Below are 14,586 nucleotides of genomic sequence, written 5' to 3' on the forward strand. Positions count from 1 at the left end.
AAAATGTACGTTGTCTATATATATAATAGATGGTTTGAAAATTCGATAAGGGATTCTAAAGCAAGTGTTTTTGTTCTTCCCACTCTATGTTTTGTTCTTCCAAGTATCTTTGTGTCTGATAATGAATATAGCCTTTGGACTTCCCTGTGTAATCATATTTGGAGTGCACCTAATGTGATTGGGGTTTATTTTATCTTGGAGGTTTAAATGCAATGGTCAACCCGGTTGCACAATTAGGGGCATTTAAAAACCTTAAGGATAGTATCAATTTGATACGACCCAACTCAAATTCCGTTTGTTTTTTATTCAAGAAGAAAGATTACTACGCTGTGAATTTGTACATCATCTAATGCAATAACAACATATCTAGATAAGTCTTATATTCTCTGCCTGTGTTTATTTTCTAATATTTTTTAAATTAAAAATAAAAAGCCACTATTTTTCAAAGATTCTTAAACAAGGAAAAGATGGTGGTTGAAGGAGAGTGATGTAAAGAAAAAAACAGCTTAAGGAATCAAGGAGCTCCAAGTCCCTTTCATCAAATAGAAAAAAAAAAAAAAAAAAAACGTACAAAACAATAAACCGGTTGAAGTAGGAACCTCTAATGGAGGCATGAGAGCAGCAGATGGCTTGGATTATTTATCAATAGATTAACAATCAAATTAAATGACAAAAATCTTTTAAAATGGTGAAAAAAGGGAATGAAATATTTTGTTTTTTGTTTTTTTGTTTTTTTTGGTAACAACAAAATGAAGTGTCTTCACTTTGTACTTTGTTTTTTGTTTTTGTTTTTGTTTTTTTTTTTTTAATGTGAAATAAAACTTCATTACTAATAATTAACAAGGGGTACATCGAACGAGTCTAATATTTATAGACTGACATATTGGAGACTGCATGATTTCCCAGAGGTATTTAAGAGCTGGAGCAGTTAATAAATCATTATGAACATATTTCAGATCACCAAATTGCGAATATAATCGCCAAAAAACCTCAAACGAGAGTAGAGGCCAACTGGAACCCGAGGGTTGAGGTATGAGTTGAAGAAGAGGTTTGTGGGAAAACCATACTTCACTAACACTCCAACCCCTATCCACAACGTATAGTAACCCCTATAGAATTCCAAATGCTTCTGCCTCCGCCACCGTTCGAGAAGAGAGGACACTCATTCGGACAATAGCAAACTTCCCCTGGTATATAACACCAAAATACCAACTTGCTTGGGTTTCCAAAAAGTAAGATATTCCAATACCTGCTACTATGTAAGAAGATAAAAAGTTGAGGATAAGTATCTGGCTAAGATGACTGCGAGACCATCTGAAAGAAAAGCAGCAGAATCAGGAGAATTAGTCAATTTGAAGACACCTAAAGTAGCAACCCAATAGTTGACAGATTTTGATAACGCATGTGGGTTAAAATGCATATCTTTCATAGCCATATCATTATGATGTTTCCAAATATGGTAAATAACAATAGTAAAAAGGCTGAAACAATGTTTCTTTTCAAAATGAAAAAAGACAGGAGTACTGAACAAATTAAAGACCACCTCTTGAAAAGAAACCCATCAGGGATAGAGGGTCGAAATCCAAGAGGGCTAGCTGCCCAAATACGTTTCGTTAGATTGCAATGTAGAAAAATATGTGAGATTGTTTCCGATTGGGTACACAAAAACACAAGAGCCATTAACATTTAACCATTTAGACACCAAATTTCTTACCGATAGACCATATTGAAGTGTCCGCCATAGAAAAATTTTAAATTTGGGGGGAATGGTGAGCTTCCAAAGAAATTTCCACTAACTAGAAGGAAAATGAGAGATGAAAGATGGTTGAGAGCTGCCCAAACGCTCATTTAACAAGGCCCGTGCAGCAAATTTAGAAGAGAAACGAGAATCAGAAGTAAGAATGCATTGCCAAACATCAGCCTCTGTCGAGGTGGTTGTTGCAAGCACGGCTGAACACAAATCCTGAGGCAGCAGATCACGCAAAGTTTGAGCGTCCCACCGATCAGTATTGAATCAATTGTAAAATTTGAGGTACCAATAGATGGAGGGCTGACCATAAGACCGTGTCTTGAAGGAATCCATGGGTCAAACCAGAAATAGATAGAACTCCCATACCCTGGGATGGCACCGACTATAGTATGAAGAAAAGGTAAAACTGTTGTTATGCTATTCCAAATTCTGGACCCCCACTTTTTCACAGTTATAGGGTCGAAAAGAAATATATGATGGAAGTATTTTCCTTTGAGACATTTAGCCCAACAAGAGTCATTCTCAGTAAGCAAACACCATGCCAATTTGAGAAGTAAAGCCTTATTGTGGATGGAGGCATCACGTAGCCCAAGCCCACCCTCCTGCAAGGGAGTGCCAAATCGAGTCCAAGAGATTAACCTCATTTTAGAGGACGAAGAGGATGCCCCAACCCAAAAGTGGGAACAAATTGAGTCAATGTCCAGGCAAGTGTGTTGAGGAAGAGCAAAGCAGGACATCCAATAAGACGGAATGGAGGACAGAGCAGATTGAATGAGTATCTTTCTGCCAATGAAAGTCTTACTGTCATGCCGTCTATCGTAAATTGAAAGCTCTTCACTTTAGAGCAGGGTTGCAAAAGATTCGTGCCAAGATAATGGGGCTCAAGTGGTTAATTCGTTAATGCCCACGAGATTACGCAGCCGTAATTTTTCAGCGACATGCACATTTGCATTGAAAAACATGCTGCTCTTGGACAAATTAATATGTTGGCCAGACAAGTCAGAAAAAAGATCCAACACGGCCTTAATAGTGATAAGATCCTCCACAGTAGCCCGAGAAAAAATGAATACATCATCCGCAAATAGGAGTTGTGCAATTTCCAGAGCTTTTCGACAAATCTTAACTCCCTTAAACATGTTTAAATCTTTGTATGCAAATAGAAGACGAGACAACACTTCCATTGCTGTAATGAATAAATAAGGGCTTAATGGACAACCTTGTCGTATGCCTCGAGTGGGCACAAAGTGTTCAAAAGCAGATCCCTCTAGTTTGATAGAGTATGAAACATATGAAATCAAGTGTTGGACTAAGGCATACCAATTCAAATAGGCAGGTTATCAAACCCCATTCGAGCCTATCATAGGCTTTGGACATATCAATCTTAAGCGCCACATAGCCCAATTTTTCAGTTTTCTTCTTCCTAAGAAAATGGAAAATTTCATGGGCCAAGACAACATTGTTAGAAATTTGCCTACCTGGTATAAAGGCACCTTGAAATGGAGAGATGAAAGAAAGGAGAATAGATTTTAACCTGTTAGCCAAAATCTTTGCAATAAACTTGTAACTCACATTACAGAGGCTAATTGGTCGTAACTCATCCACATGAGAAGCCTCATCCTTCTTAGGAATAAGAAACAACAAACTATGATTCATGCCATCAGAAAGAGACCCGGTTTCAAAAAACCGATAAATCGATCAATAAACATCTGGTCCAACAATATCCCAAAACTTCTAATAAAAGGAAGCTTGAAACCCATCAATTCCAAGTGCCTTATATGGGCCAATAGAAAACACAACATTTTTAATTTCCATTGAATCGGGGGTGAAATGTAGAAAATTCACAGAATCATCTGTGAGGATTCTAGGAAAGAGGCATTTGACAAAAGAAACATCTAAAGGGTCAAACGAAGTATAAATTGAAGAAAGGTGATTCGCAAACACATGTGCCATCTTATTGGCTTCAAAAACTTTGGCCCCCTCGGGGTCAAGAATAAATTCAATCGGTCATTTTCGCAAATGATGACGGGCAACACGGTGATAGAACTTAGTGTTTCTATCACCTTCATGAATATATGAATGTCTCAACTTTTGAAGCTAGAAAAGTTCTTCCGCAGCAAAAATCCATTGTAACTGTAATGAAATATCTGAAAGCCCAGAAAGGTTGAAAGTGGAAGAATAAACGTCTTCCAAGCATCCATAGTCATACAACAACCTTTGTTTAAGGGTAGAAACGCGTCCAAAAACATTTTTATTCCAAGAGGAACGACGATAAACGACTGAACTTAGCCAGCTTACCGTCCAAATTCATGTTTGCACTGGGATTTGAAAAATGATTGTATGATTACTCTCACTTTTTTCAACTTGTAAACAGAAAAATGGTTTCTCTCGTGATGGAAAAAACAAAGAAGAAAAAAGAAAGCAAGTTCAGCTAGCCAATCACTTTAAAAAAACTTCAGCAAAAGCAAGAAGAAAAAGTTAGAGAATAACTTGAAAGCACTCCCAAAAACGCAAGAAGAAAATAAAAGAAAATTCTCACCTTATTCCACTTGAAAGAAAATTCTCACCTTATTCCACTTGTAATAATAAAAACAAAAAAACAAAAAAACAAAAAAACAAAGAAGAAAAAGAAAAAAATATTCAACTTGGCAATCACTTTAAAGAACTTTATGAAAAGCAAGCAGAAAAAGAAAGTAATCAAAGAACCACTTGAGAGCACTCAACAAAAAACAAGAATAAAATGAAACAAAACTCAATCAATCATTCAGGAAGAAAAAAGAAAGAACAAGGGATTTAAAATAAATTTACAAAAAGCAAGAAGAGAAGCGAGGTAGGAAGAAAGCTGAACAATATGGTCGTTTTTCCATGCTATTCTATGATAGAAACGGACATACAAGATTATCTAACCATCAGGCTAGTCAGGAGAAGAAAAGAAAAGAAAAAAAAATTTGGAAGAAAAGAAAAGAAAAGAATTGAGAAAAAATGGTGAGAAAATAAAAAGAGTATGTATATTTAGTTATTAAGAAAAGAAATTTTCTTTTTTATTTTTAATTTTAGGAGAGAGATAGACATATAAGAAATTATTATGTAATCATCCATTTTTGTTTTATTATTATGTTTTCATAGTTTTTCATTTTTTTTTTTTATATTTTTAGTAAAAAAATTTTGAAAAAAAAAAATTTTTTTTTAACAACTCGTAACAAAAATTTTGAACTTAAAAAACGAGAACCTTTCCACTAGGAACAAGACATAATTTTCTCTTGGTTACAAAACACAGCCTCACTGTTCGTTCTCCTCGGTGACCAAAGGAATTGAAGAAAGAAGAAGAAGAATATGGCTCTCTCAGTTGTATCCTCTGTTGCACAATACCTTGGTGGCCTGCTAATGCAAGAGGCAGAACTCATAGGCGGGGTATCAGATCAGATTGAGAAGATCCAAAATGAAATGAATCGGATACAAGCCTACCTAATAGATGCAGATGCAAGACAGGATGAAAGCGCAGCTGATCGTAATAGGGTTTCAGAAATGAGAGACCTTGCATACGATGTGGAAGATGCCATAGACATCTATATTCTGGAAGCTAAGTATAAAAGCTTCTTCAATCCAAAGAAATATGTACGACAACAAACCGGCAGAAATGAAGGATTCCCAGATTGTGATTGCAGATAAAGAGGAGGGGAAGAAGCAATTAGCACCCAATAGAAGCTCCAACAAGGATAGACACACCAAGGTCGACGGGAGAGGGAGAAGGATAAAGATGCCAGCTCTGTGTGCAGCGAGGATTTTCCAGTTAACAAGGGAATTGGGTCACAAATCCGAGGGCGAAACCATACAGTGGCTGTTACAGCAAGCAGAGCCGTCGATAATCGCTGCTACGGGTACAGGGACGATCCCGGCCTCGGCGCTTGCTGCTGCTGGTGGCTCTGTTTCTCAGCAGGGTACCTCTGTTTCTGCGGGCTTGCATCAGAAGATCGACGAGTTGGGACCAGGCGATGTTGGGTCTGGAAGTAGGACCAACTGGACATTGGTTGGGGGTAATTTAGGCAGATCCGCTGTGGCCACAGGCTTATGGCCCTCTGTCAGCGGCTTCAGTACGGGGTTTGTTCATTCTTCTAGTCCTTCCACATCAAATTTGCCCAGCAAAAGCTCGAATTACTTGCCTAGAATTGGGTTCCATGGATATGAACTGCCAACTTCCAATTTGGGTCCAATGAATTTCGGCTCAATTTTGGGTGGGAACACTCATCAACTTCCAGGATTGGAGCTTAGGCTTTCTATGTTTCTTTCTTTTATTTAGAAAGAAAAGCATTCTGGAAAAGCAAAGACCAATCTGGATTCGTGAAACAACGATCCAACACTTCCTTAATCAAGTTGGGTGGTTTTTGTCTGTTGGACCAGGTAAAACGAGAACCGCGTGGTCTTTCATCCAAGAGGTCCAACGAGGAAATCAAATTGCCAAATGAGGTGGTGGAAAGAGATGGATGAAAGGGAACACCCCCAAGCTTTTCATCTTGGGATAGGATTTCATTATAGTCGCCAACTACAACATAGGATTGAGAAAGTGAAGAAAGAAACATAGAAAGCATATGATAATAAATCAATCGAGCCTTAGAATGAGGTGGAGCATAAACACAAATGAGGCACCAATTGCCCCAATAGAAAACATTTATGTAAACAGCCATGAAATGTGAGAAAAAATCAACCTTGGAAATGGAAATCGTGGATGAAGAAAGTAGAGATCAGGACCAAAGAGTTGGATGAGAAGGAAACACAGTCCAAGATCAAGTTCTTGATGGCAGAGATCTCAGGCTCGACAGAGATGGCAATAGGGTTGTCTCTTTTCCGCTTCTTACAGTTCCAAGCAGGGGCACCTTGGGCCAATTGGATGGGTGTAGTAGTAGTTCGGCCTGGAGCATTCTCAACAGCGGCCTGGTGTGGAGGTAGCTTAATGGAATCCTGGATAGTCCCCCTTTCAGAGGCGGCAATAACATGTGTAGTAGCCTTGTGTGAATCGGAAGCATCGTAGAGGTGCTGGTGTATAGTAACACCCGGAACATCCGTGCACTGAAGGAAAATAGGTGGCATCATATGATCCCCAACCGGAAAAAAATCGTCTACAATTCCGATCTCGTACAATTCCGTGAAATACCACCTTCAGGGGATGACACGTGTATTGATACTAATGCAATGGTCTAGATCTGATTTAAATGCCTTTTTACTGATTTAATGTTTTATTAGTTGTACCAGATCTGGACCATTGTATTGATATTAATACACGTATCATCCCCTGAAGGTGGTATTGCACGGAATTGTATGAAATCGGAATTGCGGACGATTTCAACCCCCCACCAACCTGATTAGGTAGTGGGCTTTGTGGAAAAAAATCGTCTGCAATTCCGATCTCGTACAATTCCGTGCAATACCACCTTCAGGCGGTGACATGTGTATTAATACTAATGCAATGGTCCAGATTTGATTTAAATGCCTCTTCATTGATTTAATGTTTTATTAGTTGTACCAGATCTGGGCCATTGCATTGGTATCAATACACGTGTCACCGCCTGAAGATGGTATTGTACGAAATTGTACGAGATCAGAATTGCAGACGATTTCAACCTGAGCTTTGCTGAGTAGGAGCATTAAAGGTTCCCATTGGAGGCAAAGAGCCAAACGTGATGTCTTGACATAGCATTGCATCTGAGAGAACTGCATTAGGAAAGCTAGTTCCAGTAGGATTCACTGTTGGAAAGGACACCATAATGTTGGAAAGGACAGAAGTCTTTTCAGAACTTTTTCTTCTCTTTTGGTAGAACTTCGTCTTTCATAACTTTCTATCCGTTAATTGTGAGGTGGTTGGTCTTTTAACCTACCCATCTTGCTGGGAGAGAACGTAAACCTGAGAGAGAACAAAAGGGCTTCTTTGATTTTGTACAGAGAGAGATCAGAAATGGTGAAGGGAGAAGAGGTTAGTAACAAACAGGTTCTGTTGAAGGATTACGTTATTGGGTTTCCTCAAGAAATCGATATGGTTCTGACCACTGGAACCATCGGGTTGAAGGCTCCCGAGGGATCCGAAGCGGTTGTAGTGAAGAATCTCTACTTATCTTGCGATCCTTACATGAGATCCTGTATGAAGAAGCAGGATAGGTTCAGCTATCTTCCTTCTTTCACGCCTGGCTCTGTAAGATTCTGCATTCTCTCTCTTTTGATGTACTGGACCTTTGAAAACTGTTTCTGGGATTTTTTTTTTTCTGACTTTTGTGTTCTGCTAATATATAATAAATTAAGGATTCTGTTATTTGTTAATTTATTTGATGCGGAGGAGGGAGGGTATGGAGTTCTTGATCCAATCCTCCAGGGATAAAAAAAAAACACAGAAAATTAAGTAATCCTAGTTCTTTGGGATAACAGCTTCTCTGGATTTGTGTTAAACTTCTCTACTTGGTAACTGTAATTTCATAATGTAGAACAATTCACTGAGTGGAGTCAACTCAGCCATTGTTCAAGTGAACTGAATCAGCAATGGAATGGATTTTTATGGATTTGGATTTTGATTCAGCTGGAATTGGCCTGAACCCTAAGAAAATCAGTACAAATTGGTCAATTCTGATTCTGATTCTGATTCTGATTCCTCAAACCATGAACTCAGTTAAATTCCAGAAATGGAATGATTTGAATAGTGAACTTGTTCTTTAGAGGATCTAAGGAAACTTGGTTTTTATAGAAACTTTAAATGACAAGCTGAGGTTGCAGAGATATGGTAGAATTTAAGATCATTGGTAAAGCTCATAACTATGTAAAATCTAAGAATTGCTTGTTGAAATACGACATTTTTAACTATGTTTGAGCTTGCATTTGTGACTTCCTTGTCGAAAACATGCAGGCCATAACCGGGATTGGTGTGTGTAAAGTGGTGGATTCTAATCATCCAAACTTCAAGGAAGGTGACCTGGTGTGGGGGTTTACTGGATGGGAAGAATATAGCCTGATTACAATGACAAAATGCTGAATAAAATTGAACACACCGATGTACCGCTCTCCTACTATACAGGAATACTTGGTAAGTCTTTTTGTTTCAATTCATGAAGCATACATGCTTCTGGGTTTTAACTAACACAGCTGTTAGTATCATTTTATGAAACAATAAGAGTACTACTCCTCTCTATGCTTAGAATTTTATGGGAGTCCTGGAGCAGGGCTTCCTCCTTGAATTTCTATAGCTCTATTTTTCTGGGGCCATTGGTACCAATCATCAAACAAATTCTTTGGATTTTTATCTTTTTCCTGGAGAAATGCTCGTCAACCTATCTTTACACATCATGGATTAAATTCATGTTAACTTACATTTTTTTGCTTCCTAGGGATGCCTGGTATGACTGCTTATGCTGGTTTTCATGAGGTGTGCTCTCCTAAGAAAGGAGAAACTGTGTTCATATCAGCTGCATCTGGTGCAGTTGGCCAACTTGTCGGACAGTTTGCTAAGTTAATGGGTTGTTACGTGGTTGGAAGTGCTGGAAGCAAAGAAAAGGTAAGTCTTCCTCACACTTGTGATCAATCTTCTAATGGCTTCTGTTCTGGTTCTACTGTACAAGTTGCATGGTTGTGACTTCTAGCCATAAAAAATTATACTTTCTTTGCCTTACTGAAAAAATAAATTATACCTTTTGTGGATGTTTTGGTCTTCCAAATGCATCTGATATGTCAATCGTTGGGAGATTTAATTTGGTCATTTGAAGCCTTAATAACCTAATGGTACCTCTCATCTACACACAAGAATAAATCTTTAAATGCCAAGTGATTGAAGACATCTCTACACATTTGTGTGTGCTGTTAAAAACAGATTGATAGTCTTATATGTTTCTAAAAGAATTAAGAGCCCTTTTTATAGAGTTGCAAATGGTTTTGTTTCTCTGGATTCACAGTACAAATTACTGTAATTATTTTGCTTTCTTTTCTTTCATTTGTTATTCATTTCAAGACTGCTCCCCCCCCCCCCCTCCCTCCCCTTCTCCCCCTCCACCTAATTTTTTTTCCTGGTAGCTAGATATTATGAGGACAATCACTAATGTATTTGACAAGAAGGGATAAAAAGAAGAAGAAAGGATTATCAGTGGCTGATGATTTATTTTTTTTTTTTTTTTTTTGGGGCCTTAAAATTAAGGTTGATCTGTTGAAGAACAAGTTTGGATTTGATGAGGCTTTCAATTATAAAGAAGAGGTTGACTTGGATGCTGCTTTAAGAAGGTTAGTATTAGTATCTTTATAAGAGAAATCTCATTATCATATCAAAGCTGTGGTCAACTGAACAATATGAATGTTAAGTTTTCACTTCGAGATTGCAGGTAGGAATTATTTACTCTGTCTTTGGGCCATGTCTATAAAACTTCTGCACTACCTTGTTTGAAAGTTTATTATTAAAAATTTCTTATCAAATCTATCCAGGTACTTCCCTGAAGGCATAGATATTTACTTTGAGAATGTCGGTGGGAAGATGCTTGATGCAGTCCTCCTCAACATGAAAGTTAATGGCCGCATTTCTGTGTGTGGGATGATCTCTCAGTATAACCTCGAAAAGCAGGAGGGTGTGCACAATTTGTTCTGCCTTGTTAGTAAGCAGATTTGCATGGAAGGGTTCTTGATTGCCAAATTCTTTCACCTCTACCCCAAGTTTGTTGATTTCATTGTACCATTAATCAAAGAAGGGAAGATAGCTTATGTAGAAGATACTGCCGAAGGCCTTGATAAAGCACCTGGAGCTCTTATTGGACTCTTCAGTGGCCGCAATGTTGGGAAACAGGTTGTAGTGGTTGCTCGTGAATAATTGATTACTGCATTTTTGTAATTCCATCTATGCTTACTGTGTCGTGTGGAGGACTTACGTTATATATATATATATATATACCTGTAGTGGTTGCTCGTGAATAATTGATTACTGCATTTTTGTAATTCCATTTGTGCTTACTGTGTCGTGTGGAGGACTTAAGTTATATATATATATATATACATGGTTTCAATTTCTCTATTAGAAACGTTTAAGGGATCTTTTTGTTGAAGAATATGGTCTGACACCCTTTAAGTAAACTTTTCCAGCCCCAAGAGCAGTTACTCTTAATAGGGTTAACCTCAAGAGAAGAAGAGAAATTGAAGTATTTTGTCATTAAACACCTGAACCCACAAGCTGGATTCATTATGGAGGAGCAGCCAAGCTTGCCTAGCTGAAAGAGCTAAAATAAATTAAATTGAATAAATCCCTAAAACCCAGCCCACCAAAAGGATCTAATAAGTTTGGTCAGTTCCCTACAGAGGCTTTTTGGCATAAGAACATTGACATAGAGTGATTTAATGAGGATCTACTTCCCAAGAGCCATTGCCACCAGGATCTTCTCAAAGTGTGAAGCCTCAGACTTAGCAAACATCGCCTGAGCTAGATAATCCCTGATAATCACTCCATGCCCACCTTGGTTTTGACCTGGCTTAATAGTTGTACCATCACAATTAAGTTTTTAATGAGCCTGTGGAGCAACATTTAAGTTGCACTATTGCAATATGTTGGTCACAATCAAGGATTAAAGTATCGGTATCAGTCGTCGTATCAGTTGGTAAAAATTAAGATACGTATCGGAGGGTATCGTATCGTATCAGAGATACGCTAAAGATACGCACATAAATGGATAGGAAACACTTTTTTATACATTTTTGCATAAAAAAATAGTTAAAAAAAAGTTATATATAACATATATTATGCATAAACAGTAAATTGAGAGTATCGCACTAAGAATCCAAGGTTTGTAAGTGTCCCATAAATGTAAAATCCTTGTTCCCAACCTTGATTTCCACTTTAGTTAGAGAAAAAAATGGTTGGCAGCAACTTTGGAACAAAAACATCTCAAAAAATTGTGTTTTTCTAAAAAATTACCCATTTTGGACATTTTATGACCGTATCGGTGCGTATCGGTGTGTATCGGTCGATACATACTGATACACACCGATACATACCGAAACGTACATTTCACTTCAATTTTGAATTTTTCATAGAGTATCGGTACGTATCGTTGAGTATCCGTGCGTATCGGTGGTGTATCGGTGTGTATCATAGAATACGTATCAATACATAAGGGTTTTAAAATTTTCATGTATCGTATCGGTATGTATCGTGCCGATGCCTACTGATACAGATACGTATCGATCGATACGGCACGATACGCACCGATACTTAAAACCATGGTCACAATTTAAGGGTGTCAATTCGGTATGGTATCGAAACAATATAAGGCATATATACCCCATATTGATACTGTACCGAATAGTGATTTGGTATAGGAACCTCATATTGATATTATACTGAATTTGTTTGGTTTAATATTTGATATAGTATCGAAATGGTATGGTATTTTTTTAAAGTCATATCCATATCGACACTATACCAAATAGTGTCTCGGTATAGGAACCTCATACCGATACCATACCAAATTAATTTAGTATGGTTTGGTATCGATAATTTGGTATGGTATCGGTTTCGGTTTTAGTTTTGGTACAGGTTGACACCCTTAGCTCACATGTTCAAAACTTGAAAACAGCATCTCCTAAGAAGGGTTGCGTACATTTGCCCCTCCTAGACCTTGTAGTTAGGGGTGTCAATAGGTCTCCCGGTTTTCGATCTGGGTTGAATTGTTTTTGGTTTGGTTTCGATTTCGGTGCGATTTGGTTTTACTTTCTTATATCAGTTTGTAATTGGGTTAGTTTCGTTTTTGTTCGGTTTGGGTTTTATTTTCCATATAAATTTATACAAAACTATGCAAAACTTGTTTTGTTTTGCTTTTTTTTTTTTTTTTTTTGTTTTAATGAATTTTGGACTCTTTTCGGCTTCTTACTGATTTGGTTTCAATTTCAATCCAGGTTTTGAATCGGTTCTAGTTTGGTTTTTTTGGGTCCATCAATTTTTAGAGCAATTCGATTTGTTATGGGGGTTACTGGTTACAATATTCCAACAGGGCCAATAAGGTTTTGGTTTGATTTGATCTGAACTATTTTCGATTTTACCAATTCGATTTAAGTTTTACACTCTTATTACTTGTAGTTGCACTGAGTTGCTCTTGTTTTTTACCCTTCAGAAGCATTTTAATCATTTTACCTAAACGATCACCAACGTTATCAAGATTGCTATGATTGAAAATAAGGCTGCGTTCAGTAGTCATTCAGTTTTAGAAACGACGTTTCGTGTCAAAAACAGAATTTTCAATTTTTGTGCCAAAATGTTATTTTAAGATTTACATCAACCTCCTCTGTCGTTTGCTCAAATTACATAATCCTCCTTGAAAATCGAAAAACTACATTTAAACCCACACAAACTAACACCATAAGAAAGATGTCACCTTTTGAAATGAAAAAGACGATTTTACCCTCTTCTTCTTCTTCTTCTTCCCACGTCATCTCAACTCGAACTTCCGCTCTCTGTTAAGTGCCTCTCTATCTTTCCCCATTCTCTTCGCTCTTCTCTCCGTCTTCTTGCTTCTCTTTTTATCTCTGAAGGCTTCAAGCTTTGCCGGAGAAACCCTTTTCGTCTCCTTAAGATTAGGGTTTGCCCTCTTTAGAGTTAGGGTTTCTCTCTATTTTATCTCTTAGATTAGATTAGATCAGATCAGATCAGACCAAATCAGCTTATTCGATCTTTCATTGGGTTCCTTGATGTCTTTCATTCAACAAGATCTCACAGTTCAGATATCTCCAGAACGAGAACGAGAACCAGCGACGACGGATTCAGAACCCAACATGGAGATCTACCGTTTCGATAGGTTACCTGACTCTGTCTTATAGTCTTCAACAAGATCGGAGAATAAATAATACTAGCAAGAATAACCAAACCCAGCACTAGGTCAAAGACGAGTGTCTGCTTGCAGAGGAAAATCACACCCATAAGAAGAAACCATAGCCGCAGGCCAAAAAACCAGTGAAATTACGGTTCTTGAAAATCTACTTTGAGAAAAACAGATCTAATGATCTAGAAGAGGATATATCAGACCTCAACAGATAAGTCACAACCACATACAAGAGCCACAGGTGGAGATCAAGTCAGCAACATATGCAAATTCCAGTGTAGGAGAGAAAAAGAAAATATTCAAGCAGAGTGTAATGTTCATCATTATAATCATGATAGAGGGTAATCAGAAATTGTAGTAGCACTTCAATGGGAAAGTAGTTAACACTCTCGTAGGTTCCATGGCTTGGTTCCTCAGGTCGACAACGTTGTGGTTTGAGTCGATTGCGTCATCTCCTATGACAACGCTACTTCCGCTGCTGCTTCCACAGATAAGAACCTTGGGGTCTTCTTTAATTTTTTTTCAGTTCGTTTTTGGTGGAATCGTTAAGCCTCTGCAAGCTAGTGGGCATTTTCTTGGACCCAAGAAGAATTTGTCAACTTCTACCTCATCTTCGTCATCATCTCGTTACAAATAGCCTGTTGATGTTTATAAATAAGGGCACTCTTCAAAATCATGAGCTCTGGATGATTTCGGTGTCGATTTGGGGATTTTCAAAAGAAAAACGAAGACAAAAAAAAGAAAGAACGAAGAAGAAGAAGAGGGGGAGGAGGAATGGGGTTAGTTTGGGTGGATTTAAATGTATTTTTTTTATTTTTAGGGGGATTATTTAATTTGAGCAAACGATAGGGGAGGTTGATGTAAAAAATACCCAACAAAAAAAAATAGTGTTTGGTGAACCTGTTTCATGAATGATTATCTAGTTTTCATCATTTTTGTGTTTGGAACGAAACGGAAATGATGGAACAAGGTTTTGTGTTCCATCATCTTGCGTATCTAGCATATTTTTTTTTTCCTTTTCAT

General features: G+C 37.7%; 1 protein-coding gene and 1 pseudogene across 1 annotated transcript; both read left to right on the forward strand.

Annotated features, from left to right (window-relative positions):
• The first annotated feature begins 5,016 nt into the window (after window positions 1-5,016).
• LOC122091489 (transcription factor TCP20-like) lies at window positions 5,017-6,799 on the forward strand. Its single transcript, XM_042661467.1, has one exon. The coding sequence runs from the start codon at window positions 5,361-5,363 to the stop codon at window positions 6,042-6,044; it is 684 nt and encodes a 227-aa protein (XP_042517401.1). The 5' UTR covers window positions 5,017-5,360; the 3' UTR covers window positions 6,045-6,799.
• A 673-nt stretch (window positions 6,800-7,472) lies between these two features.
• On the forward strand, window positions 7,473-10,769 carry LOC122091486 (annotated as a pseudogene).
• Window positions 10,770-14,586: the final 3,817 nt, after the last annotated feature.

This window comes from Macadamia integrifolia, chromosome 10 (assembly GCF_013358625.1).
Source record: "Macadamia integrifolia cultivar HAES 741 chromosome 10, SCU_Mint_v3, whole genome shotgun sequence".
Lineage (NCBI taxonomy): Eukaryota > Viridiplantae > Streptophyta > Magnoliopsida > Proteales > Proteaceae > Macadamia > Macadamia integrifolia.